Raw genomic sequence first — 27634 nt, forward strand, 5'->3', positions numbered from 1 at the left:
TGTTTTTATGTAGTTGAGGAGAGAAAAATGAGAGATTTTACGAGTTTTTGATAGCAGTTTCTCGTGTATGGAATTGAAGGAAAGAACATGGTCTTATTCTTGGAAGAGCAGGGTGTTGGAAGAAGGGATTAACCCTTTGAATCGACCATTCAGAGTAATTATCTTTGAAGTCCCAGTAACTTAGAGAATGACTTTAGATTGAAGTCCTCAGAACAGGTAACACCCATATGGCAGAGGTAGGTTAGGCACCAAGTTAAACCGTTTGCAAACCGTTCATACTCGTCTCGAAAAAAACTCGGTTCAATTTAGTTTTTACTGGAACTTTGCTCGAGCTCAAACTTGAAATAAGGTGTTTAAGTATAGCAACCCAAATTTAAGATTTTCCAAGCTCGACTTGGTAGCTCATGAGTTGACTCATTAATATATTTTTTTTATAAAAATACCTTTTACTCTAATTACTCTTGTCAATTCCCTCTTTAGTTGGTTGATATTGCTCTTATTTACCTCAAACCACAAAGATGATTGATTATTCAACCCTTTTGGGTTCCTCAAAATAATGTTGTTGTTTGCCAACGGAATAAACACTATTGATGGAGATGTTTGTTCTTTCTTTTAGGTCAATTAAATTGGTTATTATACATTAGTATGTTTCATTACGAAGTTTTCGACTCCTTTCTTACAAAGTTCAATAATTCTAAATTCATCATAATATTTTTATTATTATTATTTTTATAATTTTTATAATTTACAATATAGGTTAGTGTTTGAACCCGACTCGAGTTCGAGCTCAAATTCGATTAAAATTTTTGGGCTCAAGGGTAAGTTTGAGTTAACCAAGCTTGAAACAGGGATGAGAGGAGAAAAAAAGTGGTTTTGTTTTGCGTCATAGGTATGGAAAATTCCATGTAATCTAACACGTCATAGGTAAGAGTTTTGGGTTTTAGAATAATTAATTATTTTATTATATTTATAAAAATATTAGTACCTATTTTTATCATAAAATTAAAAATTAAAATCTCAAATTATGTGTAATAAAATAATTTTTAAATATGGAAGAAAAATAAAAATTATGTACACTGCTGTTTTTCCTTTTTCAATTACGGATTATTTTCAAGGGAAAGTGGAGGAGGTGAATCAGGGCAATTAACGAATATTTCCTCTTCGCCTTCTGGGGCTTGTTTGCTTGGAAGCGTTACCCCGCGCCGGATTCCATTGCGTCCACTTTCGTGTTGAGCAGGAGTCGTCGTCCGTCGCCGAGGAGCTTCCCTCACCGGCAGGTCGCGCTTTCTCTCTCACTCTCTCTCGACCTTAAATTTTGCAAGTTGCCACCTTTATTCGAATTGGTTGCGTTTGCATCCTTCTCTAAAGTCTATCGTCCTTCTACTGCAGATGACTTATAAATCATTGCAGCAAAACGGAACACAACAACTTTATTAATGGTCTCCCTGTTAGAAGACATTTTGGTAAGTAGCTCGTTTTTGTTCTTACTCTTGTGGGTGGCCTTCGGTAACTTGTCGTGCATTTGTCACTTAAATTTCTCTCTGTTCTATTGTGCACGTTTTATGGTGTGTTCTTGCGTGAGCTAGCACGGAGAGTCACATCGTTCGTCTTTGCTTCGACCAGCTGCGGAGATGGCTTTATTTATTCACAGGTAAATTTGATATAACTGAATAATGATGGTTAGTTTTTCATGCAATCGAGTATGAATTTGTTGATTTATTCCCCTTCTGTGCAAATATTTTGTCCAGATCCTCTCATTGAAAAATTAAAGATAGTCCCTAGTTACACGTTTGTATACTTCAAAACCAGTACCCTTTCACCAATCAAAGGGTGATCGCAAAGTGCATTTCAAATCACAAAAGTAACATCTTAGGGAAGCTTGCATATTCTATGGATGGACATAAAATGGACTCTTAGGTCACTAGGCATGAAATGTTTGATGATAATCTGCTTTCAGTGATAATCCCTTAGTTCTCTTCCGAGTCTAAGCTTTTCAGTTATTTGTATATGTTGGTTTTGGGGACATCTTTGTACACTCTATGGGCTGAGATGCTTTTGCTTTAACTATCTGGTAGATGTTGGTGACTAAGTAAAACAAAGCAAATTGCTTCTAGGCAATCCTCTTCCTTGATAAGCAATATACATCAACGCATACCATCAAAGAGGGTGACTAAGCTAGAAGTTGCTATCAAAAGATGGGGTTTCTAGCAAGTAGTCAGGAAAAAAGGAGAGAGCATCAACTTTGTATGGGGAAATTATTGCATAACATCTATATTTTTCTTACTTTTGCTAAAAGGTTACTAGATGTGTTTTCTGTCTTACCAGGACATTACTAATCCAACTTGAGAGTTGGTAGTTGTGTTTCTGTTTGTGAAAGTCAATGCTAATAAATGTATATACTAGTCCAACCAAGCGTTACTATATGTTCGGTTGGATTCATTATAATCTCCATCTCAGCTTGTAAGATTAATTGTAGAATGTTTATACTTGAAATATTCATTATGTATTTCATATAGTATTCCTGAGAGTTGAATTCTAGACTGTAAATTGTTCAATGGTTTTTTTTTGACAAATAAAATATTTTATATTTCCTTCTAGTTTTCTTTTCATTCTGCCAGAGCCTTCACAGATGTGAGTTAAGGAAAAAAGAAACACTTTTAGATTCCAGACACTAGTCTTTCTTTTTCCTTGGTTGGTCCAACAGAGGGAAATTTTCTGTGTCTGATAATGATGCCCTCGACAAGATGTTGATTCTTGGTGCACTGCTGCTAACGTTGATGACATATGTTATACCCAGTTCATTTTTATTAGTGATTTATTAAATGTTGTATGAGCATGACCTAATCTATATTACATACAGCATGTTGTTCTGCGGCCAACATTTTTATCAGTCATTTGATGCCTAAAGCTTGAAGTTTTAAGTTAATTCAGTATGAAATTTATTACAGTTCAGAAAAAAAATTACAATTAATTATGAAAAATTGGTTACATGGGTGGATATTCTCTCTGAAGCACTTGAGAAGCTATTAATTAAAACTAGGAAGCAACATGTATTAGTTGATACTAATGATTTTTTAGCTCAGTTTTTAAAAAAAAATTGAAATCTTTTATTTTTCCCATTTGTTTTTATTTTTTATGAGCATCCTAACGAGAGAGGCCATTTTTGTTTTCAATGGTCGCTCCCAATTTCTTCACTCTACCAAACAAGAGAAAAGAAATCTCATTTCATCGAATTTTTATTTTTCTTCTCTCTAACCGAATAGGGCCTTAAAGTGATCATCATTGAGATTTATTTTATCCTCTTTCTAGAAGTAGCTTACATCTAATCTCTCTTTGAACAGAAATTCTTATAGAGGTTGGAAAAGATGTGGTCCACGCAAGCAAGTTTGCATTTGAATTTCGTGGACCCAATCCATTTGTTGCTGTAAATTGGAAGCCTTTCTGCCAAATAGGTTTATTTGCTGTAAAATCATTTGTGTTCCCTGCCAAGTAGGATTTGGGTGTCCTGATAGTTAAAGGTGGCGAATGAACACCTTTTTTGAACAAAATTCAAGCTCAAATGAACTTTCAGACTGGTGATACATTACTCAACTCCTTGATTCAAAGACTGAATTCCATACAATCAAAATCCCAAGCAAAACAGCTTCATGCTCAAGTTCTCAAAACCAGTAGGTCTCATACGGTCATCAATGCCTTGCTTGTCATCTACTCAAACCTAAGCCTTGTGCAAGAAGCCTGTGCTACTTTTGAGTCACTTGTTGCACCATCTTCTATCTCTTAGAAGTCTCTAATAAGATGTTATACTTCCCAAGGATTTTTTTCACCAGTCTATTTCATCTTTTGTGGAAATGAGGGCTTCTGGCAATTACCCGGATCATAATATTTTCCCTTCAGTTCTGAAATCTTGTACCTGTTTGATGAACTTGAAGCTTGGTGAGTCTGTTCATGGGTGCATTATTCGTCTAGGTCTTGATAATGATCTTTATACTGGGAATGCATTGATGAATATGTATTGCAAACTGTGGGAAGATGGAGCTGATGATGATGGTCTGAATGGAAGAAGACGATATACTAATATTTCCAAAAGAGATAAAAAGTGTGAGTATTCAAGTAAATTTAGCCAGTCAAAAGATGTAAGTATATTTAAAGAGCCTAAATATGCTGGAAGCAAGAGTGGTTTTGATAAGATTAAGGAGAGAGAAGTGCATAGTTTGGCTGATGAGAATTCTCAGCAGCTTGAAGGGCTTGGGAGAAGGACAATGGATGGAGAAGATTGCTCTGACTTGGATGAAATGGTTCATTGTTGTTATCCATGTGATGCAGGAAGTGTTGTTCAGCCTTATTGTGGAACAATCATTGAGAGTTATTGTGGAACAATCAATGGAGTTGCTTTGGAGACAAGCACTGCAAAGTTTTTTTTTTTCAAGAGTGTAAGAAAAGTTTTCGAGAGGATGCCAGTGAAGGATCTCGTATCTTGGAATATTATAATTGCAGGACACGCACAAAATTGTTTGCATGTAGCAGCACTATTGTTGCTTAGGGAAATGGGATTAGCTGGTCATGAACCTGATTCCTTCACTTTGTCCAGTATTCTTCCCATTTTTGCTGAATATGTAGATGTTCATAAAGGAAAGGAAATTCATGGATATGCTGTTAGACATGGACTTGATTCAGATGCTTTCATTGGAAGCAGCTTGATTGATATGTATGCTAAGTGCACGAGGGTGGACGATTCATGTGGAGTATTTTACCTGCTACCCCAGCGTGACGCAATCTCATGGAACTCCATTATTGCTGGATGTGTCCAAAATGGATTGTTTGATGAAGGACTGAGATTGCTTCTCCAAATGTTGATGGCTACAATTAATCCTAGACATGTTACATTTTCCAGTATAATGCCTGCTTGTGCTCATTTGACAACATTACATCTTGGGAAGCAGCTCCATGGATATATAGTCAGGAGCAGATATGAAGACAACGTTTTTATAGCTAGCTAGCTCACTTGTAGACATGTATGCAAAATGTGGTTCTATTCGAGCAGCCCAGTGGATCTTTGATTAGATGGATTCATGAGATATGGTGTCATGGACAGCCATAATCATTGGTCATGCTCTGCATGGAAAGGCCCGAGAAGCTCTCTTCATGTTCAAAACAGATGGAACATGAGAACGTAAGACCTAATTATGTAGCATTTGTGGCTGTTTTAACTGCTTGTAGTCATGGTGGGTTGATAGAAGAAGCTTGGAAATATTTTAATAGCATGAAGCAAGATTATAATATTTCTCTGGGTTTAGAACATTATGTTGCTATAGCAGACCTTCTAGGAAGGGCAGGAAAGCTAGAGCAAGTCTACAGTTTCATCTCAAGCGTGAAAGTGGAGCCCATTGCCAGTGTCTGGTCAACTTTGTTGAGTGCTTGTAGAGTTCACAAAAATATTCCATTGGCTGAAAAGGTGGCACAAAAAATTGTTCTGCTTGAGCCTGATAATATGGTCTGTCATGTTCTTATGTCAAACATTTATGCTGGTGGTGGTAGATAGAAGGATGCAGCGAGTCGGAGAATAGCTATGAAGGGAAAGGGGATGAGGAAAAAACCAGCTTGTAGCTGGATTGAAGTTAAAAACAAACTGCATACATTCATAGCAGATGATAGATCCCACCCATTCTATGATAAAATACATGAGACCTTGAAGGTTTTGGGTGAGCTGATGGAGCAAGAAGGGAATATTTCGTATACAGGTGATGTTCTCCATGATGTGGAGGAAGAGTAGAAGAGATACTTGTTGTGTAGTCATAGCGAGAGACTTGCTATAGCATTTGGTATCATTAGTACCCCCCTGGAATAACTATTCGAGTCACTAAGAATCTAAGAGTGTGTATTGACTGCCATACAGTTACTAAGTTCATCTCAAAGATAGTGGCCAGAGAGATAATTGTCAGGGATATCAGTCGATTTCACCATTTTAAGGATGGTTTGTGTTCTTGTGGAGACTATTGGTGAGTCATTACAATTAGCATTGATTTCCTTGTTGGCTTCATCCTTCGAAGAAGTTTGGTGAATGCACAGATGGCATTCACTGCACATCATCATGGCCACTGCTGGGTTGGTCTTTTGGTTGGAAGCAGTAAGTTGAATCCATTTGGCTATTTCATTTTTCTCTTTGTTTTCCCCTTTTTCCTTGTGCACATCATTGGGAGAGTAGGGAGAGAAAGAGGTAGTGTTTGCTCCCTATCTCTCTCTCTCTCTCTAAATTCTCATTTGTTTGAACTTGTATTATGATCGTTGAAAGCTAGGAAAGGTGGGAAAAGAAATATTATGTTTTTTTTTTTTAGGTTACAATTCTTTAAGTTCCTTTTTTTTTTTATTTCTAAAGGCAAAAATCTTGATGGATAAAAAGGAAAAGGAGACAAAGGGGCATCAAGCACAGAAATTATATATCAAGAAGAAACAAACACAGAAGAAATTCCAGAAAAAAAGTGATAGGTGGAGTCCTGGAGAGAGTGCCTTCTTGGTGTTGTGGTCAGTTGAAGAGTTGGCGTCCTGAGGGATATGGGACCAATCAATCTGGACAGTGGCAACCAAACCCTCATTCCCCATGAATTGTTTGTCAAATCTCCATTGTAAATTAGCTGTCCCCTTATGCCCAGGTGATCACAGCTTAAAAATCTTCTTCCACACTGGCTGACTAAGATTATTCTTAAAAATTCTCAAACCTTGAAGAAGCGCATGGACTTTAGTTGAGGTGGAATCTGAGATACCCTAGGGGTGACAATATGATGGGGGAACATGACCGGAGTGGTTACAAATCACACTGCCATAGCCAGAGGGCCCAGGGTTACTGAAGGAGCTCCCTAGTTCTTCTTTCTTATATTCTCCTGTCCTCTTGATATTCTCTTTATTTTTCGTTTGAAGATTCATTGATTTCCCAGAAAGATGATGTCTCGTAATCTTTTTCATTCTCTTTGGATTTTTTTCCGGTCTTTTTCTGTTATTTACTGCTCATTTATGAGCTCCAACAATAGCCTGGTCTAGAATTCATTGTAATCTCAAATTTCCTCTTATGACTAGTTTACTGGCTAGAGTTTGCAGTTGTTGATGTTCTTGTGTGGTTTGTGATTTGAGTCTAGCGGCTAATGCTGAATTCTTTAAGCTATTCTAAAGTATTCATGTAAGCCATATTTCTGTGGAAGAAAAAAATTATATTCACTTTCACATTTTTCCATCAATAAAAACTGAATATCTTTTATTTGTGGGTGGCTCTTTAGGGGTTTCCATTTGAAAAGGGCGGGAAAGGAATAACTGTCATAGAATTAACAAGTTATTAAATAGAGACTGACACTAAACAGATTTTCTAGGTGGCATTTTCTAAGGTTCTTTTGAAATAAATCCCAGTTATCTCTCCATTTCTGTTATTTCTAGAGATACAAATCTCCAGCAGAGGGAGTTCATTCTAGTTCAAGTAGTGAGATTCCACTACTGTGGTTTACCTCAAACTCAACTTTGGTCTTGGCTTTTACTTGTCTGGAAGGTGCTCTTGGATGATACAGCCGTAATGGCTGAATGAGTGTAGCTAACCACCCAATGATATTTTTTCCAGGAAAGGCCTTCACAAGAAATTTTGAGCATGTATGATACAACAATACTGGCTGAGGATTTCTTAAACCATGAAAACCTACAGGACATCTTTGAAGGTTGGAGTTGTTGGAATAAAAAACAATTCTTACATCTCTTCTAAAGTAAAGAGAGAATTATTTTCTTAGGAAATTTTACTAGTAGAAACAGGGAACATAATCCTCTATATTACTAGTATGCTTCTTAAGCTTCTATATTGTGGAAGGGCACTCTACAAATGCCATTTTAAATTAGTTGCCTGTTGGGTTTTTTTGGCAAATTAAAGATGTATATAGTCTTAAGAACTATAGGGAACTCAGTTCAAAATATAAAAGATAAAAAAAAACTTCAAGGAAGTAATACAATGGGAAAACTGTTAAGAGCTCACTTTATAACTTAAAAAGGTATTTTTTTTTTATGAATAACTTAAAAAAGTATTTAGTAGTTGATGAATCTTTTTTTGCACTCTGTAACTTCTTTTCTGCTAAAGACTTTACCAGCACCTTTGAAAAAAAATAGATTCTAAAATACTGAAATGTGCTGTTATTAAAATTTAAAAGATCTGAAAATGTTTAAACGTATGCGCACCTTTCCTGGAAAAATTTATAGTTCCTGAAAATCTAATTTACTAGTTGTGTTATGTGGTTTGTTCTAGTCAATCATGTTGAATGGAATCATTCTTGCAAGTTCTACACGCACTGACCTCAGTTTTACTTATTCTTTGTTTATATGCAGGTGACAGATTTAGCATAAATTCTCAGCTTGAGCATCTGCAGGTTAAATTTGTTGGAAGGAGACTTATGGACGTGAATAGATGGTGACCTCTAAAACATTTTTCTTTGGTTTTTCATTATTATATATCTACCAAAAACACTTTTCCATGGAAATATATTTTTTCTTATCTCCCAATTTTTTCATTATTTAGCAAATGGGCAGTGAAGTTTTGACGTGGCAGCTATGCATCTTTATGTTGATCACTACCGCATTCTTGGCTTAATAATGAATCAATTGGAAGATCCTTACAATTTTATGAAGGTAATCTTCATCTAATTTTTCTAGCTATTATTTGTTTATCATTATGGATTGAAGAAAGCTGAAGTTTGTGGGTGAAAGGGTTCGGGGTATATAAAATAATACTGACATGTGCAACTCTACTAGAGGCCAGTCTGACTGGTCAATCTAACGGAGTAAAATATCTGGTCAGAGAGCTGGTTTAGCCAGAAGTAAAATATTTGGTCTAGGTTCCATTTTTTGGATGAACCAATTCAAATGGTCTGATTGCAGAAGCTTTTGAAACATTGCCAAGTGGTAGCTGAAATGTAATTGAAATCAAACAATCTAATGGAAAAACGTCCTTGTATGAAACTGTGTATAGAAAAATAAAGACTTTGAATTGTGATTGATATTATTTTCTTCAGAAATTTTTTTTGATAAACTTTCAACAACTAGACTTTCCTTATAGAAAAAGATATGTTTTAACACGAACTTTCCTAGTTGAAGGAATCCTCTGAGATAATCATTCCTCCATAGAGTGTTTGATTGGATGAAACTCCTTTGTCCTTGATCAACTTGTGTTGCTCATGGGAGAGATCTTCTCAACATGTCCAACGAATTCTTCATCTTTATCTGCACTAGTGGGTTCTGGTGCTACATGTGTGGATGCTTTAACTTTACATGAGATTGTGTAGCTAGTATTGCATGGGGTCACCTAACATGAAGAATGTGCAAATACTGACTTTGATTAATTTGGTGGATATGAATAATAGTCAGCCCTATACAACAATGCATCTAATGTTTACTTTTTTGAACATTTAGATGCTTTCTTATTTTACAAGGTCTCTTAGTATATTTTTAGTTTCCATGTTTCCTTTCTTGAAGTCTTGGAGAGTCAAATATCCTATGATGTGCGGCACAATCATCTTCATAGCTGTCATTTGAGCTGATTGCCATCATGCAGGCCGGCCTTGACGCGAAGGATAACTCATCTCGTCATGGTGACATTTGTGATGGCTGGCATGTAGAGTTGCATGGCCCGCTTGTGTGCTTTGTTTCCAATATCGGTAGGGGATGAGTGGAGTGAAGAGACCGGAGAGAATGAGCAAAGAAGTATAACCTCACATTACCCTCGTTCAAATAAAGACCAAATTTGCCTTTGTAAAATATTTGAAGAAATAAGCAAAAATGGCTTGACTTTATTCTATTTTTGTTTTATATGTTTTTGGCTTGGCTTTTACATTTTCTATAAGATATTATTTGATTTATGTAAGAGACTGATTTTATAAATTGTTGGTGGCTCCTTTCCTAATGGGAAAGGATAAAGTGATCTTAGCTTAATGTACACATAACAATCTTTTAGTAAAAATAAGTATAATCTTATTTTTGAGGATTTTTCATACCAGCAACTATTTTTCTTTTAACAAACAAAGGTATAGGAATCTCATTTTGGTGACAAACACATTATTTAGTGGAAATTGACCAATAAAACTAGAAAACTTAGATGACAAAGTAATAGGTTTTGTTGTTGTTTATATGTCACTTTTATATTTGATACAAGTGCTAAAAGGAACCCAACAACTATTTATGCTGCTTTAAATTGCTTTTAAAAGTTAAAACTTTTGAAAGTATCAATCAACTTTGTAAAGTTAAAACTCTTCTCATGAATAACTTTGTTAGTTATGAGAAAGAAATTTTATGGTTTTATTTTTTAAAATAAAAATAAGACTACTAAAAGTTTTTTTGGCAACGAAAGCAAGGTACCACTTGAGTAGTAAATAATTTTGTAGAATCAAACCAATCAGATACACAATGGGCAAAAACCATTGATGATAACTTGTACCAACATTATTTATATGCCATTATAGTATCAATCAATCACCTTCGGTTGGTACGACTTCCTTGCACAAATAAGCAAGAGGTAGACAATTCATACTCTGCGCCAATAGTCCCTAAAATTGTCAAGAAAAAGTAGAGTAAGCGCTTTGTATTTGTGAAATAAAAGGCTGATAAAATGTATAAGGCAAAGAATGTTTACCAATCCATCGTCTTGGTTTTAATAGATGCCTAGTTTTCCCTGACCTTCTGGATCTTTGTCTTGAGTCTAGCAAACCATATAATCATTGCCACAATAACTTTTTCTATGATGTCATCACAAAATCGATAATAGGCGATCCTCCAGGAAGTTTTGAATATCAAAACAGCACAAAAACCCCAAAAGCCTACGACAATACCTAGCCCTATGCTAACAAAAAACCCTGTCATTTCAGATTCATCATCTTTTTCTCTCTCCATCTCCGTATGGGGGGGCACCTCATTTGTTGGACACGGTGATAGTGGGGGCCCACATAGGTTGTCATTACTAATATATATTGATGAGTCGTTGAGTGTCTCTAACTGAAAACCAGATGGTATCCTCCCTGACAAATTGTTGTATGACAAGTTTAGCTTGCTCAAGAAATTTAATGTCGATAAGCTTGAAGGTACTTCGCCAAAAAGTCTGTTTCTGGACAAATCCAAGGATTCCAATTGTTTCAAAGCTCTAATCTTGTTGGGAATATTTCCTTTCAAAGAATTACTTGACAAGTTCAAACTCTTTAGTCCTAGGAGATGTGTCACTTCTTCGGGAATATCTCCAGATAGACTATTTACTGAAAGATCTATGACATTATAAAATCCAAGTGTCCCACTATTTTCAAGTTCCACTCCTTTTAGAATCATTTCCACTTGATCCGAGAATGTATTCGAAGTAGAAGTAAAATATTTTTCACTAGCATCATGTATCTTAGTCATTGCAGTAAAGTCCCCCAAAGATCGTGGAATAACCCCCGATAGATTGTTGTGTGAAAGATCCAAGTACTGAAGAGAACTATTGTTCGATATTTGTGGAGGGATATTTCCATAAATCATATTTGAGCGTAATGATAGAATCCTCAAAATTGATAAGTTCTCCCCGAGCCATGTCGGTATGACTCCAGATAGTTTGTTATGAGCAAGATCAAGAATGACCAACGACTGCATTTTTTTCATGGTTGAAGGGAGTTCTCCTGACAAAAAGTTATTCCTCAAGTGCAATGATGCAAGGAGAGGTATGTCACTCAATGAGCTCGGAATTTCACCAGAAAAATTATTGTTCGAGAAATTTATGTACCATAGAGACATTGATTTATTTCCCCAACAGTCAAGAATATTGCCATGTAGATAATTGCTTGACAGATCAAGATATTGTAAGTTTTCTAATTTGCAAAGTAAGGATGGAATGCTACCATTCAGAAAGTTATTTGAAATATCCAAGTGGTACAAATTTGGGATATTCTTCTCAAGAACTGGTCCAGAAAATGAATCGTTTGAAATATAAAAAATCTGTAGGAATGAATTTGGCAACTTGCCCTGAAGCTGGTTGTGAGAGAGACCCAAATATTGCATGTTGACTATAATATTACCAAACCAGTCTGGAACAACATCTGAAATACTTGAATTAGACATATCTAAAAAAGAAATGTTCCTATGGTGTTGAAGCCATGAGGGAAATTTTGGCCCCACTGGACAAGATGATATATCAATGATTGAGATGTTAGGAAGGAGCCATTGTGAATTAACTTTCCAAATCAAGTTGTTGTGTGCCAAACTAATATACTTCAAACTTTCAACTTTAGTGAAAAGAGATTCAGTGATGACAAATGTGAAAAAATTATTGGCAATATCAAAAGAACGCAGGTTTGACAGTTTTCCAATACTTTGGGGAATATAGCCACCTAGTTTGTTGCCATGTAGGTATAACCCCTGCAGTGATGATAAACTCCCAATCGAGGAAGGAATGAATCCCGAAAATAAGTTGTCAGATAGATCAAGGAACTTTAAGGTCTTCAAATTACTAGTATCTCCCAACCAAACTTGTAAACTTTCCTTCAATTGATTTCCAATCACTGCCAAGGTTTCCAAGCTATTGGCAAGACATCCTGTCAATCTCTCCCAACTACTAATAGAATTGTATGTTAGCCATAAAATCCTCAAATTGCATAAATTACTGAAACTTCTTGGAATCTTACCATCAATGAAATTGTTGCTCAAGTCAAGAAACTCAAGAGAAGTGAGATTTCCCATAGTAGATGGGATGGAGCCACTAAACTGATTTTCACTTAGATCAAGATATGCAAGGCTGTTGAAATTTGTCAACCAATGGGGTAATGTAGAATTAAATTGGTTATGAGATAAATCAAGGACATTTATAGATGTGAGGTTAGACAATGGGAATGATGAATGGATATTTCCCAACATGCAATCGCTCAAATATAACTCTTTCAAAGAAGAAACCTTGTTGATTTCCTGTTGCCAATTCAGTGCCCTTATTAGATTTACCCCTGAGAGATCAAGGTATTGTAGAAAAGATAGAGAGGAAAGCCAAGCAAGGTCATCAACAACACTAGTGACAGGCCAGTAAGTGGATCTGAGATCTAGAGTGCGCAAATTAGAGAGGTTCCCAAGCTGGTATGGAATCTTTCCATCAAAATTTGCATAAGAGAGATTTAGATATCTGAGATGTTCGAAAGAACCAAAATATTTGGGGATATGAGTTATATTGAAATTGTTCCAGCTCAAATCCAAATACTTTAGATGCTTCAAATGAATCAAAGATGAATCGATCTTACCACCCAAACCGGTGTAGTACTCGTTTACATTCCGAAGATCCAGCCTAATAACATGACCAATAATATTCTTGCAGACTACACCAGTCCATTTGCAACAATCCTCCCCTACCCACGAAGAGAGTTTAGCTGCAGGATCATAAAGGTCGTGTTTGAACTTGAGGAGGGCTTCTCTCTCTTGTTCATGACAGCCACTCACGTTAGTATTGAGAAAAAGAAGGAAAAGAACAAGAAAGAAAAGAAGAAGGGCTTCTCTCTCTTGTTCATGACAGCCACTCACGTTAGTATTGAGAAAAAGAAGGAAAAGAACAAGAAAGAAAAGAAGAACGGGAATTGAAGTACCCATGATGTTCATTGCAAGATATGGAGAAGAAAGAATTCGTTTGGTTATTTATAGACTTATCTAGGATGATTTGTTGCCCGTCCAATGGGTTAGAAATTTTCTATGGCCCGTTGAGTAGATTAGAAAATTTGTATAGTCTTCTCCGTCTTTGGCCTCAGAAGAATCAATTTGCACGTCAAGGCAATAAAAACTGGAGACCCCAATTCGTTCGTTTCTGAAGACATGGATTGAGAAATATATTTCTATAGAGAAATATATTGAACAGAATCTTTATATAAATGAAAAACGGAACAGTGGCAAGATACCGACATTTTATTTTGACTTGCTGTTTTCGAGAAAATAATAAACAATAAAAGAAATTAATGACCTCGATCAGATGGTCACCCTTAGTACTTATTCAGGTTATAGTTGGGAATTAGTATAATCAGGCTATAATTCCTTTATAAACTCAGCGTCTCGGAAGGAGGAGCCATTTGAAGCCCTCGACGACACGCTACAACTGTAGCCAACAACCATTTAGTCATTTTCCAACGTATGTTTTGGGCTAGAAATACTGTAAAGTGAGAAGATAAGTCTTTTGCAGAAATGGACTACATGAAAGCAAATATAGAGCCTGTTGGTGATGGTCATTAACTTGCCCTCAGCGTGTTGGAAGGGGGAGTGTCATTTGATCCAAGTGAGTCCTAATTTACTGGTCCTGTTGCTTTCAGGCAAAGACTTGACTTTTCATTTATGTAGAAAAAATGCAGCCATGGTTGAAGCAACTAACGGTTCATTGAACGAGGGGTCTCCATGGATTGCCTTAAGGACATGGCTGTAGCTTCCTTTCTCCTTGAACAATTGTGCGAAATGAGCCTTGCTGTAAAGAACACCATCCATTGCAGAGTGAGGACACAGCCTCCATGGGCACACTTGAAACAGGACTTATGATATGATGATATAATTCCCCTTTCCAGAGTTACCTGTTATAGCTTCAAGAACATTTATTCAACATTTCTCAAAACATGAGCACTAGTATGAGTTAGATTTTAAGAAATAATTTTTTAGCAGACAAGGAACCAATTTCATCTGGATGAAAGGACAATCCAAGCCTCCGTGGAAGTTCAGACTCATCTTTGAGGAAATTCAAGACTCATGTTACAAACACCCAGTTGCCCTCAGCGTGTTGGAAGGAGAAGTCATTTGCATGGTGCTTGATTCAACCAGAAATAGGGCTTTTCTTACCAATTCTTATATGAATGAAAAAAAAAAAAATTTCAGACTTGATTTCAGTTTGTATTCCTAGTCAAAAAGGTTCCGTGTGGAAAACCTTTGGGTGCCAATTTGTCAAAAAAAAAAAAATAAAATAAAATAAGAAGAAGCATTCTGCACATCAATTGAAGTAGTGATTCGTGATGCAGAATCCACTGCTGACCAGCAAATTCTTAAAGAAGACTCTGGTCGTCGTGGACCCATGGAGTGGATGAAACGTTGGTGGAAATGTAATGTTTATTGCATTAAAACAAAGCAAAGAATAACATCCATTAACTTTAGAGAGATAACTGGGACCAGACAATGAACAAATCTGTTAAATGCCGAATTCCCCATTCTGGAAAACCTATTAAATCAAAGCCCCACATTACACATGTTCTTAGTTATCCAGATGATACGCTCTCCCAAGATTATAAAAGAAAGCCCCCGACATGGCCATTGAACCAAAGGCTCAATCCAAAGGAGTTTTATCGTTAATTTGTAATTGATAACAGTTACTATTAATGCAAATAGAGATTCCACCAGCAAATGCATTATAAATGACATACTAAAGCTCTTCCTACTAGCATGCAGATGTGCTACACCTGTACTACAGAAAGTTTTGGAGCAATATACCCCATTCTACTTTCCACAAAGTCTATAACCTTCTTCTTAGCAGAGTCAAGAGTAAGAGCTCGGTCACAGGCGTCAATGGTCTTTTGCAGATTCTCGTCAGGAAGAGGCTTACAAGTTGTAGTTGAGGCAGTCACTGAAACAACCACTATAATAGCAGATGGTAGAAGCCCTTCAAGGTCAACTAAAGTCAAGTCCATCTCATTTCCAATCTTTTTACAACTCGAGCATAATCGATTGGGTGATGCTCAGGGAACTTTAAGCGATAATTGTCCCGAATGAAATTGTGGATGATAACAATTTCATTCTCAATACCTCCTGAAGGCATTACAGTCAAAATTTAGTCGGCACACAGGATCATCCTCCAACACCAGCCCATGGTTTGAAATATCAGACCCCTTTTCAAGTCCCTCTTCAACTTTCTGCAGTTCGTCATCCAAATTCGTCAGTTCCATCCCCATTAAAGAAATGACATCTAATCTTGTAAAAGACAGAAATAACTCAGCACACAGGACTTTCCTAGCATTTCCTACTAGTGTCTCTCATCACACTGACGGAAAAAGAGAATTATTTTCGGAGGAAATTTTACTAGTAGAAACAGGGAACAGAATTCTCCGTATTACCAGTATGTTTCTTAAGCTACTAAATTGTTTCTTGAGCATCTGCAGGTTAAATATGTTGGAAGGAGACTTATTGACTTGGAATAGATGGTGAACTCCAAAACTCTAAAGCATTTTTCTTTGGGCTTTCATTATTATATATCTATCGAAAACACTTTTTCATGGAACTATATTTTTTCCCATCTCCCAATTTTTTCTGTACGTAGCAAATGGGCAGTGAAGTTTCGACGTGGCAGCTATGCATCTTAATGTTGATCACTATTGGCTTAATAATGAATCACTTGGAAGATCGTACAATTTTATGAAGGTAATCTTCGTCTAATTTTTCTTGCTATTATTTGTTGATCACTATTGGTTAAGGAAAGCTGAAGTTTGTGGGTTAAAGGGTTGTGGGTATATAAAATAATACTGACATGTGCAACTCTGCAAGAGGCCAGTCTGACCTGTCAATCTGACCGAGTAAAATATCTGGTCAGGGAACTGGTTTTGGTTCCATTTTTTGGATGAACTAGTTCAAATGGTTGATTGCAAAGCTTTTGAAACATGCTAAGTGGTGGCTAAAATGTAATTGAAATCAAGCAATCTCTTGGAAAACTTCCTCTTATTAAACTGTGCATAGGAAAATAAAGACTTTGAATTGTGGTTCATATTATTTTCTTTAGAAAAAAAAGACTGATAAACTCTCAACAACTAGACTTTCTTTATAGAAAAAAAGACATGTTTTAACAAGGACTTTCCTAGTTGAACCAATCCTTGGAGATGATCATTCCTTCTTAGAGTGCTTGATTGGATGAAACTCTTTTGTTCTTGATCAACTTGTGTTACACACGGGAGAGATCTTCTCAACATGTCCAACAGATTCTTCATCTTTATCTTCACTAGTGGGTCCTGGTGCCACATGTGTGGATGTATTTAACTTTACGTGACATTGTGTAGCTAGTGTTGCATGAGGTCACCTATCATGAAGAACGTGCAAATAGTGACTTTGATTAATTTGGTGGATATGAATAATAATCAGCCCTGCACAACAACGCATATAATGTTTATATTTTTGAACATTGAGATACTTTCTTATTTTACAATGTCTTTTAGCATATTTTCTAGTTTCCTTATTTCCTTTTTTGAAGTCTTGGAGAGTCGAATTTCCTGTGATGTGAGGCACAATCATCTTCTTTGTTGTCATTCGAGTTGATAGCCATCATGCAGGCCGACCTTGATGGGAAGGATAAATCATCACGGCATGGTGACATTTGTGATGGTTGGCATGTAGAACTGCATGCCTTGCTTGTGTGATTTGTTTCCTATATCGGTGGCGTATAGGGGGATGGGTGCAGTGAATAGACCGGAGAGAATGAGCAAAGAAGTATAGCCTCCCATTACCCTCGTTCAAATAAAGACCAAATTTGCCTTTGTAAAATATTTTAAGAAATCAACAGAAATATCTTGACTTCTATTTGCTTGGTTTATATGGTTTTGGCTTGACTTTTATATTTTCTATAAGATATTATTTGATTTATGTAAGAGACTGACTTTATAAATTGTTGGTGACTCCTTTGCTAATGGGAAAAGACAAATGATCTAAGCTTAATGTGCACATAAAAAATCCTTTAGTAAAAATAAGTATAATCATATTTATTCGAATTTTTCAGAGAATTAGCTATTTTTCTTTCAATAAACAAAGGTGTTGAAATCTCATTGCGGTAATAAACATATTATTCAGAGGAAATTGACCAACAAAAATAGAAAGTTCAAAAGAAAATGTAACAAGTTTTTTGTTGTTTATATGTCGCTTTTATATTTGATACACTTGTTGAAAGAAACCTAACAACAATTTATGCTACTTTCAATTACTTTTCAAAGTTAAAACTTTGAAAGTATCAATCAACTTTTGAAAGTAAAAACTCTTCTCATAAATAGCTTTGCTTGTTCTACGAAAGAAATTTTATGGTTTTTGTAGTTTTACTTTAATGCTTCTTAATTGTCGTAAAATGAAAAATAAAACTACTAAAAGTTTTCACATAATCAAACCAAATAGATACATACTGGGCAAAAACCATTGATGATAATTTGTACCAACATTATTTCTATGCCATTATAGTATCAATCAATCACCTACTGTAGGTACGACTTCCTTGCACAAATAAGCAAGAGGTAGACAATTCATACTCTGCGCCAATAGTCCCCAAAATTGTCAAAAAAAAAGTAGAATAAACACTTTGTATTTGTGAAATAAAAGGCTGATAAAATGTATAAGGCAAAGAATGTTTACCAATCCATCGTCTTGGTTTTAATAGATGCCAATAGATCTTTGTCTTGAGTCTAGCAAACTATATAATCATTGCCACAATAACTTTTTCTATGATGTCATCACAAAATCGATAATATGCGATCCTCCATGACCTTTTAAATATCAAACCAGCACAAAACCCCCAAAAGCGTACAACAATACCAGATAAAAAACGGATGAACTAGAAGAGGATATGCAAAAAGTTAGGTGACAGAAATCTAGCTACGAGCCACGGAAGATTTGAACGGCAAGAGTGTTCAGCCACGGCCGCTAAATGGGTTTCAAAGTATCAATTTTCCGCGGGAACTCTGCGCGCGTTCATCTTCGCAGTCTGCCATTAGCCAACAGCAACCAGCATTCTCAATGGGGACAAGCCTAGCCATCCGATCACTTGAAGGTTGCCAATCTGATCAATTAACTTCCGATATCAAGGTTCCGTTTTACGCACAAGTAAAACAAGGCCCGTTTTCTCTCTCTAGCCTTGACGAGTATCGAGTCTACCTGACTCGAGCGAAGCACTAGCTCAGAAGCTGCAAAACCCTAAACCCATGAAACCCTGTATTGTGAGTCTTCCTCTGCCTTTCCAACGCCTCTTGGAACTGCTTGATAGTCGGTTTGAGGTTCGGAGGACAAACGAAACAAAAATAATTCAATGGGAGAGAGGCGTCGCTTTCCTACACGATTGGTCGATTCCTTTGACGACTGGGAGAGTGGTAACAGCAGTATTCCTGTTGATCATGGTATTCGACGCGTACATGGTCAAGCTTTTCACAATTTCTATCACCCGCTACTTGTTTCAGTCGAGGGTTCCTTTTGTTGATCATGGGCTGGCTTTGCTTTGTTTCCTTCCAGGCGCTTTTTGTTCACTCTCTGAGTTAGTGCGTACTCAGAGGAAGAAGGAAAATCCCCGCAGTCTCCAGCATATGATCGACATTGAAAGCAACTGAAAGACTAAAAATTTATGTGCTTTGTGCCTGCTGCTGCTCATATTGACAAGCAAAAGACAGAATATCGGATGAATTTATAATTTTTGGTCTTCGGTTGCAAGATGTTTGTGTGCAGTTCTCATTGCTGCAGTCGAATTTCATTTTTCTCGTTTCCACTTCTCCGCATATAAGCTTATTCTGCTCTTCACCCCATCGGTTTTACTAGGTTCTTGTGTACATTTCATAATTCTACCCGGTGTTAAGTGACGCAGGAAGAGTGGTGGATCTTCTCATAGAGGATGCTGTGACCAGTTTTCACTGCTCAATGATCCAGCATAGCTCAACCTTCTTGTGTCAGTATTTCGGACATGTTTTGCTCTCCGCCTGCTCTGTTTTAATTCCTTTTCACTGTTCTTCCCTCTATCTGGATCGGATATGTTCGAAATGGGCAGCCAAATCAGTAGTATGAAGCCTCAAATTTGTGAAATCCATTACTTTGACATCAGTGGAGAGGCCCCTGGGAGGATTTTTATCAGCCCTTCTCGTACATTTTGTTGGTAAGTAGAACTCTACTGTACTGATCTTATGTCTCTTGACTCTGTTTGTTTGTGGTGTTTAGCATCTTTTACTTTTTCTTGTGTCAATACAGCTCTCCTTTTTCTGTTGAATGCAAGTCTATAATTTTGAAATAAGATAAGAACATGGATAATATCATCTAGCATCAAGCTACATTGTGCAATCTTCTAAACCTGCTAGCTTCTCGTAGCTTCCATCCTTCTTTTATGCACGTTTCTAGGGTTTAGGTATGTAGTGTGTCAGTTAATTATTATCTACTTCTAATGGTTTGAAGGTAATAGTATGACTTGTTCCTAGCCTGCTAATTGGTTCTTGAGAAATGGTTCCCTCGGATAATTCCTCTTCAAGGTTTTTGTAGCTACATATTGTCTGTATCACTGTGGATTTACCTGCAGGAACTACCTAAAATGCATGATGCAGTACTTTTGCCACTTCTTATCATGAGGGAATAAAAAGAAAAATTGCTTCTTGAGGCAAAAATAAGTTTGGAAGAAGTAATCAAGTTAGTCTCAGTCAGAGGTTTCTGTAGAGATGTCAATTTGGAAGCTATGGCAATCCTAAAATTTAAGAAGAATATCTGTAGAATATACTTTTAAAGTTGATATTGTGTGTGGTTTGTGGGAATACTCCCACATAGGTTAAAGATTGGAAAAGTCCTGCAGTTTTTAGTTGGGAAACTGTTTGCTAACTTTTGTCTGTTTTCCCTTTTTCAATTACGGATTATTTTCAAGGGAAAGTGGAGGAGGTGAATCGGGGCAATTAACGTAAAATTCCTTTTCGCCTCCTGAGGCTTGTTTGCTTGAAAACCTTACCCCCGCGCCGGATTCCATTGCGTCCACTTCCGTGTTGAGCAGGAGTCGCCGTCCGTCGCCGAGGAGCTTCCCTCACCGGCAGAACACAACGACTTTATTAATGGTCTCCCCGTTAGAAGACATTCTGGTAAGTAGCTCATTTTTGTTCTTACTCTTGTGGGTGGCCTTCGGTAACTTGTCGTGCATTTGTCACTTAAATTTCTCTCTGTACTATTGTGCACGTTTTATGGTGTGTTCTTGCGTGAGCTAGCACGGAGAGTGACATCGTTCAACCAGCTGCGGAGATGGCTTTATTTATTCACAGGTAAATTTGATATAACTGAATAATGATGGTTAGTTTTTCATGCAATCGAGTATGAATTTATTGATTTATTCCCCTTCTGTGCAAATATTTTGTCTAGATCCTCTCATTGAAGATTTTGTAAATTAAAGATAGCCCCTAGTTACACGTGTGTATACTTCTAAGCCAGTACCCTTTTACCTATCAAAGGGTGATCGCGAAGTGCATCTCAAATCACAAAAGTAACATCTTAGGGAAGCTTGTGTATTCTACGGATGGACATAAAATGGACTCTTAGATCACTAGGCATGAAATGTTTGATGATAATCTGCTTTCAGTGATAATCCCTTAGTTCTCTTCCCAGTCTAAGCTTTTTAGTTATTTGTATATGTTGGTTTTGGGGACATCTTTGTACACTCTGTGGGTTGAGATGCTTTTGCTTTAACTATCTGGTAGATGTCGGTGACTAAGTAAAACAAAGCAAATTGCTTCTAGGCAATCCTCTTCCTTGATAAGCATTATACATCAACGCATACCATCAAAGAGGTGACTAAGCTACAAGCTGCTATCAAAAGATGAGGTTTCTAGTTAGTAGTGAGGAAAAAAGCAAAGAGCATCAACTTTGTATGGGAAAATTATTGCATAACATCTATATTTTTCTTATTTTTGCTAAAAGGTTACTAGATGTGTTTTCTGTCTTACCGGGACATTACTAATCCAACTTTACCTGCTACCCCAGCGTGACACAATCTCATGCAACTCCATTATTACTGGATGTGTCCAAATTGGATTGTTTGATGAAGGACTGAGATTGCTTCACCAAATGTTGATGGCTACAATTAAGCCTAGACATGCTACATTTTCCAGTATAATGCCTGCTTGTGTTCATTTGACAACATTACATCTTGGGAAGCAGCTCCATGGATATATAGTCAGGAGCAGGTATTAAGACAATGTTTTTATAGCTAGCTCACTTGTAGACATGTATGCAAAATGTGGTTATATTTGAGCAGCCCTGTGGATCTTTGAGAAGATGGATTCACGAGATATGGTGTCATGGACAGCCATAATCATTGGTCATGCTCTGCATGGAAAGGCCCAAGAAGCCCTCTTCATGTTCAAACAGATGGAACATGAGAACGTAAGACCTAATTATGTAGCATTTGTGGCTGTTTTAACTGCTTGTAGTCATGGTGGGTTGATAGAAGAAGCTTGGAAATATTTTAATAGCATGAAGCAAGATTATAATATTTCACCGGGTTTAGAAAGAAGGGCAGGAAAGCTAGAGCAAGCCTACAGTTTCATATCAAGCATGAAAGTGGAGCCCATTGCCAGTGTCTGGTCAACTTTATTGAGTGCTGTAGAGTTCACAAAAATATTCCATTGGCTGAAAAGGTGGCACAAAAAATTGTTCTGCTTGAGCCTGATAATATGGCATGCCATGTTCTTATGTCAAACATTTATGTTGGTGGTGGTAGATGGAAGGATGCATCAACTAGGAGAATATCTATGAAGGGGAAGGGGATGAGGAAAAAACCAGCTTGTAGCTGGATTGAAGTTAAAAACAAACTGCATACATTCATAGCAGATGATAGATCCCACCCATTCTATGATAAAATACATGAGACCTTGAAGATTTTGGGTGAGCTAATGGAGCGAGAAGGGTATGTTCCGTATACAGGTGATGTACTCCATGATTTGGAGGAAGAGCAGAAGAGATACTTTTGTGTAGTCATAGCGAGAAACTTGCTATAGCATTTGGTATCATTAGTACTCCCCCGGAACAACTATTCGAGTCACTAAGAATCTAAGTGTGTGTATTGACTACCATACTGTTACTAAGTTCATCTTAAAGATAGTGGCCAGAGAGATAATTGTCAGGGATATCAGTCGATTTCCCCATTTTAAGGATGGTTTGTGTTCTTGTGGAGACTATTGGTGAGTCATTACAATTAGCATTGATTTCCTTGTTGGCTTCATCCTTTGAAGAAGTTTGGTGAATGCACAGATGCCATTTCACTGCACATCATCATGGCCATTGCTGGGTTGGTCTTTTGGTTGGAAGCAGTAAGTTGAATCCATTTGGCTATTTCGTTTTTCTCTTTGTTTTCCCCTTTTTCTTGGTTTGTGTCATTGGGAGAGAAGGGAGAGAAGGACGTAGTGTTTGCTCCCTCTCTCTCTCACTCTTTTTCTCTCTCTTTCTAAATTCTCATTTATTTGAACTTGTATTATGATTGTTGAAAGCTAGGAAAGGTGGGAAAAGAAATATTATGTTTTTTTTTTTTTAGGTTACAATCCCTCAAGTTCTTTTTTTTTTAATTTCTAAAGGAAAAAATCTTGATGGATAAAAAGGAGGAGGAGACAAAGGCGCATCGACAACAGAAGTTATATATCAAGAAGAAACAAAGTCAGAAGAAATTCCTGAAAAAAATGATAGGTGAAGTCCTGGAGAGAGTGCTTTCTTGGTGTTGTGGTCAGCTGAAGAGTTGACGTCCTGAGGGATATGGGATGGGACCAATCAATCTGGACAGTGGCAACCAAACCCTCATTCTCCATGAATTTTTTGTCAAATCTCCATTGTAAATTAGCCGTCCCCCTATGCCCAGGTGATCACAGTTTAAAAATCTCCTTCCACATTGGCTTACTAAGATTATTCTTAAAAATTCTCAAGCCATGAAGAAGCGCATGGACCTCAGTTGAGGTGGAATCTGAGATACCCCAAGGGTGACAATATGAGAGGGGAACATGACCGGAGTGGTTACAAATCACACTGCCATAGCCAGAGGGCCCAAGGTTACTGAAGGAGTTCCCTAGTTCTTCTTTCTTATATTCTCCTATCCTCTTGATATTCTCTTTATTTTTCGTTTGAAGATTTATTGATTTCCCAAAAAGATGATGTCTCATAATCTTTTTCATTCTCTTTGTTTTTTTTTTTTTTTTGGGGTCTTTTTATGTTATGTACTGCTCTTTTATGAGCTCCAACAATAGCCTGATATAGAATTCATTGTAATCTCAAATTTCCTCTTATGACTAGTTTACTGGCTAGAGTTTGCAGTTGTTGATGTTCTTGTGTGGTTTGTGATTTGAGTCTAGCCACTAATGCTGAATTCTTTAAGCTATTCTAAAGTATTCATGTAAACCATATTTCTGTGGGAAAAAAAACTTTCATATTCACTTTCACATTTTTCCATCAATAAAAATTGAATACCTTTTATTTGTGGGTGGCTCTTTAGGGTTTTCCATTTGAAAATGGCTGGAAAGGAATAACCGTCATAGAATTAACAAGTTATTAAATAGAGACTGACACTAAACAGATTGTCTAGGTGGCATTTGCTAAGGTTCTTTTGAAATAAATCCCATTTATCTCTCCATTTCTGTTATTTTTAGAGATACAAATCTCCAGCAGAGGGAGTTCATTCCAGTTCAAGTAGTGAGATTCCACTACTGTTGTTTACCTCAAACTCAACTTTGGTCTTGGCTTTTACTTGTCTGGAAGGTGCTCTTGGATGATACAACAGTAATGGCTGCATGAGTGTAGCTAACCACCCGATGATATTTTTTCCAGGAAAGGCCTTCACAAGAAATTTTGAGCATGTATGATACAGCAGTACTGGTTGAGGGTTTCTTAAACCATGAAAACCTACAGGACATCTTTGGAGGTTGGAGTGGTTGGAATAAAAATAAAAATTCTTACATCTCTTCTAAAGTAAAAAGAGAATTATTTTCTTAGGAAATTTTACTAGTAGAAACAGGGAACAGAATCCTCTGTATTACTAGTTTGCTTCCTAATCTTCTATATTGTATAAGGGCACTCTACAAATGCCATTTTAAATTAGTTGCCTGTTGGGATTTTTGAGCAAATTAAAGATGTATATAGGAACTATAGGGAACTCAGTTCAAAATATAAAAGGAAAAAAAAAACTTCGAGGAATTAATACAATGGGAAAACTGTCAAGAGCTTAAAAAAAGTATTTTTTTTATGAATAACTTAAAAAAGTATTTAGTTGTTGATGAATCTTTTTCTGCACTCTGTAGCTTCTTTTTTGCTAGAGACTATTGTTTTTGCTCTATCACCTTTGAAAAAAATTAGATTATAAAATACTGAAATGTGCTATTATTAAAATTTGAAAGATCCGAAATGTTTAAACGTATGAGCACCTTTCCTGGAAAAAATTATAGTTCCTGAAAATCTAATTTATTAGTTGTGTTATGTGCGATCATTCTTTCAAGTTCTACACGCACTGACCTCTGTTTTACTTATACTCTGTTTACATGCAAGTGATAGATTTAGCATAAATTCTCAGCTTGAGCACCTGTAGGTTTAATCTGTTGGAAAGAGACTTATGGACGTGAATAGATGGTGAACTCTAAAGCATTTTTTGTTGCTTTTTCATTATTATATATCTACCGAAAACACTTTTCCATGGAACTATATTTTTTCTTATCTCCCAATTTTTTCAGTATGTAGCAAATGGACAGTGAAGTTTCAACGTGGCATCTATGCATCTTTATGTTGATCACTACCACATACTTGGCTTAATAATGAATCAATTGGAAGATCCTTACAATTTTATGAAGGTAATCTTCATCTAATTTTTTTAGCTATTATTTGTTTATCACTATGGGTTGAAGAAAGCTGAAGTTTGTGGGTGAAAGGGTTCAGGGTATACAAAATAATACTGACATGTGCAACTCTGCTAGAGGCCAGCGTGATTGGTCAATCAAACGGAGTAAAATATCTGGTCAGAGAGCAGGTTTAGCCAGAAGTAAAATATCTGGTCTAGGTTCCATTTTTTGGATGAACCAATTCAAATGGTCTGATTGCAGAAGCTCTTGAAACATTGCCAAGTGGTGGCTGAAAAGTAATTGAAATAAAACAATCTCTTGGAAAAACTTCCTTGTATTAAATTGTGTATAGAAAAATAAAGACTTTGAATTGTGATTGATATTTTTTTCTTTAGAAAAAAAAAAAAAAGATTGATAAACTCTCAACAACTAGACTTTCCTTATAGAAAAAGACATGTTTTAACATGGACTTTCCTAGTTGAAGGAATCCTTGGAGATGATCATTCCTTCTTAGAATGGTTGATTGGATGAAACTCCCTTTGTCCTTGATCAACTTGTGTTGCACACGGGAGAGATCTTCTCAATATGTCCAACGGATTCTTCATCTTTATCTTCACAAGTGGGTCCTGGTACCACATGTGTGGATGCTTTAACTTTGTATGAGATTTTGTAGCTAGTGTTGCATAGGGTCACCTAACATGAAGAATGTGCAAATACCGACTTTGATTAATTTGGTGGATGTGAATAATAGTGAGCCCTATACAACAACGCATCTAATGTTTACATTTTTGAACATTGAGATGCTTTCTTATTTTACAAGGTCTATTAGTATATTTTTTAGTTTCCATGTTTCCTTTCTTGAAGTGTTGGAGAGTCAAATATCCTATGATGTGAGGCACGATCATCTTCATAGCTGTCATTTGAGCTGATTGCCATCATGCAGGCCGGCCTTGACACGAAGGATAACTCATCTCGACATGGTGACATTTGTGAGGGATGGCATGTAGAGCTCTGTATGGCCCGCTTGTGTGCTTTGTTTCCAATATCGGTGGCGGATGGGTGGAGAGAAGAGACCAGAGAGAATGAGCAAAGAAGTATAGCCTCCCATTACCCTCGTTCAAATAAAGACCAAATTTGCCTTTGGAAAATATTTGAAGAAATGAGCAAAATTGGCTTGACTTCTGTCTATGCTTGTTTTTTATGTTTTTGGCTTGGGTTTTATATTTTCTGTAAGATATTATTTGATTTATGTAAAAAACTGACTTTATAAACTGTTGGTGACTCCTTTCCTAATGGGCAAGGACAAAGTGATCTTAGCTTAATGTACACATAACAATCTTTTAGTAAAAATTAGTTTACTTATATTTCTGAGGATTTTTCATACCAACAACTATTTTTCTTTCAACAAACAAAGGTATTGGAATCTCATTTTGGTGACAAACACATTAGTTAGAGGAAATTGACCAACAAAACTAAAAAGCACAGATGACAAAGTAATAGGTTTTGTTGTTGTTTATATTTTACTTTTATATTTGATACAAGTGCTAAAAGGAACCTAACAACTATTTATGGTGCTTTCAATTGCTTTTGAAAGTTAAAACTTTTGAAATAAGTATAATCATAAAAAATCCTTTAGTAAAAATAAGTATAATCATATTTATTCGGATTTTTCAGAGAACTAGCTATTTTTTTTTCAATAAACAAAGGTGTTGAAATCTCATTGCGGTAATAAACACATTATTCAGAGGAAATTGACCAACAAAAATAGAAAGTTTAAAAGAAAATGTAATAGGTTTTTTGTTGTTTATATGTCGTTTTTATATTTGATACACTTGTTGAAAGAAACCTAACAACAATTTATGCTACTTTCAATTACTTTTGAAAGTTAAAACTTTTGAAAGTAAAAATCTACTTTTGAAAAGAAATTAGCTTTGCTTGTTCTGAGAAAGAAATTTTATGGTTTTTGTAGTTTTACTTTAATGCCTCTTAATTGTTGTAAAATGAAAAATAAAACTACTAAAAGTTTTCACATAATCAAACCAAATAGATACATATTGGGCCAAAACCATTGATGATAACTTGTACCAACATTATTTCTATGCCATTATAGT

General features: G+C 36.3%; 1 protein-coding gene, 2 long non-coding RNA genes and 2 pseudogenes across 4 annotated transcripts; 4 read left to right on the forward strand and 1 right to left on the reverse strand.

The window, feature by feature from the left end:
* Positions 1-1153: 1153 nt before the first annotated feature.
* Positions 1154-9945, forward strand: LOC137944736 (uncharacterized). 2 transcript variants are annotated; one of them, XR_011110844.1, is made up of 6 exons: positions 1154-1277; positions 1390-1463; positions 1587-1651; positions 8347-8428; positions 8537-8646; positions 9569-9945. It is a non-coding gene; the product is annotated as an uncharacterized lncRNA (long non-coding RNA). The 2 variants fall into 2 exon arrangements; XR_011110845.1 differs by lacking the exon at positions 9569-9945 and adding an exon at positions 9490-9532.
* On the forward strand, positions 3484-6000 carry LOC137944789 (putative pentatricopeptide repeat-containing protein At3g23330; annotated as a pseudogene).
* Positions 9946-10671: 726 nt separating the features above from the next.
* LOC137944517 (receptor-like protein EIX1) lies at positions 10672-13596 on the reverse strand. Its single transcript, XM_068790202.1, has one exon. The coding sequence runs from the start codon at positions 13594-13596 to the stop codon at positions 10672-10674; it is 2925 nt and encodes a 974-aa protein (XP_068646303.1).
* A 4939-nt stretch (positions 13597-18535) lies between these two features.
* LOC137944023 (uncharacterized) lies at positions 18536-26844 on the forward strand. Its single transcript, XR_011110779.1, has 6 exons — positions 18536-19103; positions 19216-19846; positions 20655-20804; positions 20928-20981; positions 25419-25535; positions 26467-26844. It is a non-coding gene; the product is annotated as an uncharacterized lncRNA (long non-coding RNA).
* Positions 21004-23894, forward strand: LOC137943883 (putative pentatricopeptide repeat-containing protein At3g23330; annotated as a pseudogene).
* Positions 26845-27634: the final 790 nt, after the last annotated feature.

The sequence above is a fragment of the Aristolochia californica genome, unplaced genomic scaffold (genome assembly GCF_029961685.1).
Source record: "Aristolochia californica isolate CCGP_79_NKW_82.1479 unplaced genomic scaffold, dmAriCali1.0.hap1 SCAF_11, whole genome shotgun sequence".
NCBI classification, from domain to species: domain Eukaryota; kingdom Viridiplantae; phylum Streptophyta; class Magnoliopsida; order Piperales; family Aristolochiaceae; genus Aristolochia; species Aristolochia californica.

Coding starts and splice junctions, on each gene's coding strand:
- LOC137944517 (XM_068790202.1), bottom strand. CDS start 13,596: ATGGGTACTTCAATTCCCGTTCTTCTTTTCTTTCTTGTTCTTTTCCTT.